At 44.3% G+C, this 6932-nt stretch overlaps 1 protein-coding gene across 2 annotated transcripts; it reads left to right on the top strand.

Annotated features, from left to right (window-relative positions):
- The first annotated feature begins 1645 nt into the window (after positions 1–1645).
- Positions 1646–3318, top strand: LOC123094908 (uncharacterized). Of its 2 annotated transcripts, XM_044516777.1 has the most exons (5): positions 1652–1866; positions 1947–2022; positions 2635–2744; positions 2857–2971; positions 3098–3318. In XM_044516777.1, the coding sequence occupies exons 1-5, from the start codon at positions 1797–1799 to the stop codon at positions 3180–3182; spliced, it is 456 nt and encodes a 151-aa protein (XP_044372712.1). In that variant the 5' UTR covers positions 1652–1796; the 3' UTR covers positions 3183–3318. The 2 variants fall into 2 exon arrangements, with proteins under 2 accessions (XP_044372713.1, XP_044372712.1); XM_044516778.1 differs by lacking the exon at positions 2857–2971 and having other exon boundaries at positions 1646–1866.
- The last annotated feature ends 3614 nt before the right edge of the window (positions 3319–6932 follow it).

Genomic DNA, 6932 nt, shown 5'->3' with positions numbered 1-6932 from the left:
GAACATGGTATTGAGAATCAAAGAGAGAGAATAAGCCATCTAGCTACTAGCTATGGACCCGTAGGTCTGAGGTAAACTACTCACGCTTCATCGGAAGGGCAATAGGGTTGATGTAGCTGCCCTCCGTGATTGAATCCCCCTCCGACAGATTGCCGGAAAAGGCCCCAAGATGGGATCTCACGGGAACAGAAGGTTGCGACGGTGGAAAAGTATTTTTTGACTTATTCCGAGGGTTCTGGGATATATGTGAATATATAGGACGAAGAAGTAGGTCGATGGACGCCCGAGGGGGCCACAAGCTAGGGGGCGCGCCCCTGCGGCTTGCCGCCGCCTTGTGGGTCTTCTGACTTCAGCTCCAAGTCTCGTAGGTGTCTTCTGGTCCAAGAAAAATCATCGCGAAAGTTTTATTCCGTTTGGACTCCATTTGATATTCGTTTTCTGCGAAACTCAAAAATAAGGAAAAAAATATGAACTGGCACTGGACTCTAGGTTAATAGGTTAGTCCCAAAAATAATATAAAATAGCATATTAATGCATATAAAACATCCAAAACAGATAATATAATAGCATGGAACAATAAAAAATTATAGATATGTTGGAGACGTATCAACACCCTTCTGTTCTTCAAAGCTAATGTTGACCAACCTATTTATGTGGAAAATGTTATCCACAGATATGCGAGGGCCATGGGCCAGCTCATAAACCCACAAAAGTGCCCTATTCAGTTTGGTGATAGTTGCCCCTTGGTGATGCAGGCGGTGGTCAGACAGGAATTGCAGGTACAAGAATCTGAGTTAGGGAAGTACCTTGGATTGCCAACACCAGATGGTCGTATGCACAAGGGGAAATTCTAGATGTTGCAGGCGAGTTTGACCAGAAGAATAGTGGCATGGTGTGACACTCTCTCGTAGCCAGGGAAGGATACTTTGATAAAATCCGTCCTGCAGGCAATTCCCACTTATATTATGGGAGTGTTCAAATTACCGTGTTCGGTTTACGAGGACCTCACACTCTTTGTGAGGAACTTTTGATGGGTTCAAAGCATGGGCAACGAAAGACACATTGGCGAGCATGGAAGAAAATAATCGAACCAAAGGGCAAGGGGGGACTTGGCTTCCGTGGCTTCCGCATCTTCAACCATGCCTTGTTCGCTCGTCAAGCCTAGGGGCTACTCACTAGACCGTATTCCTTATGCTCTTAGGTATTGAAAGCAAATAATTATTCTAATGGGTCCCCTGAGGATATGGTTTTTTCAGGTAATGCGTCCCCAACATGGCACACGATCCAGCATGGCCTCAAGCCGCTCAAACAGGGGCTCGTGTGGCGGGTGGGCAACGGCGAGTGTATCCGCATACGGCTGGACCCCTGGATCCCACGACCCACGTCCTATAGGCCAATCACGGTGCGTGGCACATGCCGGCTCCGACGAGTGTCAGAACTCCTCGACGACAACGGTCGGTGGCTGGTGGATCTCCTTGAACAATTCTTCACCAACCCGGATGTGGAATGCATCTTGTCAATCAAAAAAAAAGCATCCGTTATTGAGGAAAGAGCAAACCGAAAAATAGCATGCGTACACCACATTGCACACACATGTGTCTTTTTTTTTTGGGACACACACATATGTCTTTGGAAAAAAGCCCAGGATAAAGCTAGCTGGCCCGGGCCTGGGCTACTACTGCACAACACAACCCCCGGTTTCCTTTCCGGCAGGCAGTCCCGCCGTTGTTGTCTCCTCCGCCTCCGCCGCCTTTGCCAAGCGCAGCCCACACGTCGCGGCGGACGCCACTTCTCCCATGGATGCGGACTGGACATGGGCGTGCCGGGCGTGGGAGAAGTGGACCGCGAAGCACGTCGGGTCTTCCGGTCTGCCGTCCCCTTCCTCCCCCTCCCGCTTCGCTCCCCTTTCTGCTATCCCGCGTGGACTAATCCCCATCCTCTTGCAGTTGCAGGGAAACCGGTCAAGGCGGCGCTGCTGCTCAACTACGACCCGACCGGACCATCTCGTCTCCTCCCCATCGTGTAAGCATCGTCCCCAACCACGATAACTCGGGAAATTAAACGGGGATCTCCTCGGTCATAACCACCGTTACCCATTGCAAGTTGTGGGGCCTGTATAATCTTCAGTACCGGCAGTTGCACACTTGCAGTGGAGAATGGCGTTAATGAAAATTTCCATGCTGCCGTCCATGTTTCAGATGGAAGCTGCTCGGTTATTTTGTTAGTTATAGTTGGCACGTTACATGATTTTGTTCGTTCTGAAACTGGCACCGTATATTGGTTGATGAATGCAGAAAATTTTGTAGTTTAATGTCGTTATTATTTCCATCCATAGCTACCGCAACAACAAGGTACATTGGATAACCTAAATTTAGGGATACATTGTTCGTTGTGGAGGTTAATGACTGAATCACAGATGTGACCGAGAGCTCAGATTCAAAGATATGCAAAATCATGTTCATTAAGATGCACGAATGTTCTATTTGAATGATTGAAACTTCGTAATAAGATGGCTGTGTGCATCAATCGGTGCAGGCGCTGGGGAGATCCCCTTTTCGTATAAATAAATATATTAAGATACATGAATGTTCAAGTTTTAGAAGTTTAAAGCCACAATCTTTTTTAACTGTCCAGAGCAGAGGAAGAGGGAACAAAATTTACTGCTGTTGATCTGCAACCGTTCATTAACTTCTTTAGGAGGAACAATCTGCAGACGGAATTCTTTTCTATTGGACCAAACCAATGTGAGTCTCCCGCATTTTGAGTCTAAACTTTCCTCATTTATGTACGGATAATTCGACCAAGTTAACTTTATTATCTCCAGCAATATTTTGATTGCAAATTGTACATTCTTAGATTTAGTCACTTCAATCCATGAGCACTGGTTTTGTGCTCGTTGTGTTAACACAACACAGCCAGGAGGTGAAGGAGTTATAGTTATGCAGATTGGAGCTTACTTGTTAGTCTCTATGTACGTATCCCCATCTTGAACTTTTAATTTACAGAAATGAGTTATCAAGTTTCCTCTTAAGCCTTCTTTAGTATACATCTTGGACTGTCAGAATTAATTTAATTCGCATTGGTTCTTAATGCATAGGTATGATGGTTCTGTTGGTTCGGCTTCGCACGCAATGGTGGCTGTTGATCAGTTTGCATGGCACTTCAACCGGAGAACACATTAACTTCTTGTGGTGTAGACTCATGGACTTACAGTGTAGTGTATAACCTGACATGCTGCTTAATATTACTGTTGTATTGTGATCCGTAGGTATGTAGTGCAATAACTAAGATTCTCTTAAATGCAGTTGAATTCAATCATATAATATTTGCATAGTAATTTAAGATCAGTTTCTACGTATCCAATTGTTTGCTTAGATTTTGGGAATTTCATGTATGAACTTCACACTAATTGAGCAGTATGTGTAACTATTATAAGATTTCACAATGATAAAATGGTGAAACTGTTAATTTTTTTATTAGAAATGGTAAATCAAAGCGACCTTTTGAAGTTCTTTAGTAGGGGCGCTGTGCTTCAAATATATTTGAGATCCAATTTGATAGTATAAGCTAAACATTTTGTATATTCATTGTTGTAGTACCATGTTTGACAAGCAATTCCCTGCTGACTAAGATAATGCAACATTCATAGTAATATGTATAAGCATTTGATGAAATTTGTTGACTTGCTTTACTCTATGTATGTATCAAATTTGTAAAACATACCATTGTACTTCTTACGGTTCCTTAAATGTTGCTGTTTTGGATATCCACATAGATCCAAACATAATTTTGAGCAATAATTTCTATTAAAACATACACAGAAAGCCCAACAAAACCATATATTGTAGGGAGTTGGGGTTGATTCACCGGCAGGCGAGAGCATTGCCTATGAGGTAAATTGAGAAGGGTCAACAAGAGATTAGCGGGGTAGGAATTATCAATTGGAGCGTTGGGTTTTATTTCTTGCTTGAATGAAAAGACTACAATGGCTAGCACTATATATTACCTGTCCATACAATCGGGTACGGGTTCATCCCTTGTCTCCTACTCTGACTCGGCTCTTTGCCGAACAGGACTCTCAAGTCCTGGCCCAACTTCTACTTCTTTTCTGCTGCTGCTTTCTGAATCTCAGCTGGTCTCTGCCTGAGCATAGTCCTAGTTTGACTCTTCCAGCTGTTGGCCTTGTCTCGCTGGCTGCAACTCTTTCTCAACCTGCTGTGCCTGGACTACTGACGTGATTCATTGCGCAGTCTACTAATTAGAAGCCACAACAGAACAAACCCTGCTACAATCTGTGAGTTCTGTTATTGTTATTCTGCGTGTCGCTTTCCAGTACTATCTAGGATACACTGTTCATGTCTGGTCACAAAAACACGAGGATTTGTAGAAACAAGCAAATTGGTCCACTCTATATTGACAAAATTAATAAGAGAACCGAACTGAAGAAAAGGGGAATGCGATGGCAGAGGAGTCTAATTGATAGTACTTATCATGGTACGCTTTGGCCGAACTTGTAAATTCAAAACTGAAAAAATCATTTTGATCTGTCCATGTTGTTGAAAATTATCTGTAAAGTTGGCAATTTTGGCACCTATGTCTTCGTACCTAGTCATAATGCGATGGCAGAGGAGTATATGCCAGCTCCCAGGTGTCCATAACATGGTCATCATATTGCATTCGTGCACTGCTTGACATCGTTGTGCGCTTTGGTCAGTTCACGTTGTTCAGCCAAATACTGCTTGACATCGTCGTGCGCTTTGGTCAGTTCACGTTGTTCAGCGAAATTATTATCCTTTTCCCACACCATCGCATCGTGCTGCAGCGTCAGTGCATAAAGCTGTTTTTCTTTTGGCAGACCATGTTGAATATATGAGCAAATTACTACGAGATTTAATCTGAATCAAATCATGTGGACTAGCATAGTAGATGGACAGATCAAATCTAAGGCACAGACTGGAAACATGAATTCTACCACGACCTCGAACAAGGACATAAACACATACGGTGCAACGGAAGCAACACCGTTAGCGTTGACGTTGCCGGCAATGCCGTTGAGGAAGAGGTTGCCGAGGTAGGAGAAGAAGTCATCGTTGGCGAAGTAGTCGCTACCAGCAGTCGCGCGAGCGTGCTCCCCAAAAACCTGATCGCCCCTCTCCCATACAGGATCACGAGAGGCAGGGTTTCGGAGGCCTGCTGTCCCTTCTTGTGGTGCATGTCGAAATGAGGGATGGAGAAGCTTGCGTGACGGCGCAATGATATGGAATGATGGTGCGAAACAATATGATGCGGCGGCGGTTAGTGTAGACATCTGCCTGACTATATAATACGGGTCGGGATAGGTCGTGGAGGAAACGCCACGTCCAAGTAACAGCCCCATGATCCAAAAGAATCGGAAACGGCTGAGTAATTAACGCGTCCATTAGTTATTGATTAATGACTTATTAATTATTTCTGAGCAGCAAAAATATAGACAACGTGCATAGCTCTGTCCTTGGCTCCGCTCATTCCCGCGGCGCGTCGTGACACGACGTGGCGAGACGAGGGAGGAGGAGCGCGCGTGTAGGTCTCCTCTTTTCATGCTCATACAAGTGGTAGAAGAGCCCACCTTATAAAGAGGTGCAAGTCTCACTCAACTCACGGTGGGACTAAACTTTAGTCCCACTCACATCACTCACAAGCTATGCATGAATGGGCCAAGAGAATTTCAGAATTTTTAGTTGGGCTTTGGGCCAAAGGCCTACTAGTAAATTTCAACAATCCCCCATAAAGTCTCATCGACACATCTCATCATTTAGTTCCAAAACATTGTTTATATACCGGTGCTCAGTGGAGACTGTAAAGTTGAACTTCCACTTAGATGTTTATGCTACACTAGATCACAACTTGAATAGTGATGAACATTGTTAAACATTGTTTATATGCCTTGAACTACAAGTTTTCTGTGAGACTAGTTTCACACAAATTCTTGACCGATACTGGGCTGCCGCAAGGCTTCCCCGCGGGTGGAGCGCATACGTCATATTCCAGGGCCTTTCATAGACTACGACGTTAACAGTCAAGTTCATATAAGTACGTTCCTCAGGAGATGCTCTGCAGGACAGCATCTCTGCTTACTCAAATAAGCCACTTGGAACACATTAAGGTAACTATCAACCCGCCATGCAGATCAAGAGAGTATTGCATCTTCACGGAGTGGGATAATTAGAATACAGATACTCTCCTCCCAGCTGACCAACAGCTTGTCTCCCACTTCTACTTCACGGGATCTCCGATCACATAGAGTGGGTTATCACTACGGACAACCCATGCGGTGGGTCTCAAACCCATCTCCATCGATGCATTATCTATTACATTACGTGATAAACCCTTTGCGAAGGGATCTGCCAAGTTTTTCGACGTTTGGATATAATCCAACGTAATAATTCCGAAGTTCCTCAATTTTCTGACAGATTTTAGTCTCCTCTTCACATGCCTTGAGGACTTCATATTATCCTTAGAACTGTTTATCTTGACGATCACAGTTTGATTATCACAGATCATCATGATAGGGGGAATTGGTTTTTTAACCATAGGCAAGTCCATCAAGAGCTCACGAAGCCACTCTGCTTCAAAAGTGGCAGTGTCTAATGTTGTGAGTTCTGCTTCCATAGTTGACCTTGTTAAGATGGCCTGCTTGCAAGACTTCCAGAAAACAACACCACCACCAAGTGTAAAAACATAACCACTTGTGGCCTTAATCTCATCAGCATCCGATATCCACTTTGGGTCACTATAACCCTCCAGTACCCTTGGATACTCGGTGTAGTGAATCCCATAGCTCGCAGTGCCTTTCAAGTAGCACATAACTCTCTCAAGCGCGTGCCAATGATCATCTCCCAGTTTTGACACAAACCGACTCAGTTTGCTCACAACAAAAGAGATGTCAGGCCTCG

The sequence above is a fragment of the Triticum aestivum genome, chromosome 4B, assembly GCF_018294505.1.
Source record: "Triticum aestivum cultivar Chinese Spring chromosome 4B, IWGSC CS RefSeq v2.1, whole genome shotgun sequence".
Classification (NCBI taxonomy): Eukaryota; Viridiplantae; Streptophyta; class Magnoliopsida; order Poales; family Poaceae; genus Triticum; species Triticum aestivum.
Note: the sequence above shows the minus strand (reverse complement) of the source record. Positions and strands in the feature narration are given on the sequence as shown.

What these genes read in the sequence shown, in the direction of transcription:
- LOC123094908 (XM_044516777.1), top strand. Translation starts at nt 1,797, where the DNA reads ATGGATGCGGACTGGACATGGGCGTGCCGGGCGTGGGAGAAGTGGACC. An exon ending in GAAGCACGTCGGGTCTTCCG is followed by an intron (nt 1,867 to 1,946) that starts GTCTGCCGTCCC and finishes ATCCTCTTGCAG; the next exon opens with TTGCAGGGAAACCGGTCAAG. An exon ending in TTCTATTGGACCAAACCAAT is followed by an intron (nt 2,745 to 2,856) that starts GTGAGTCTCCCG and finishes GTACATTCTTAG; the next exon opens with ATTTAGTCACTTCAATCCAT.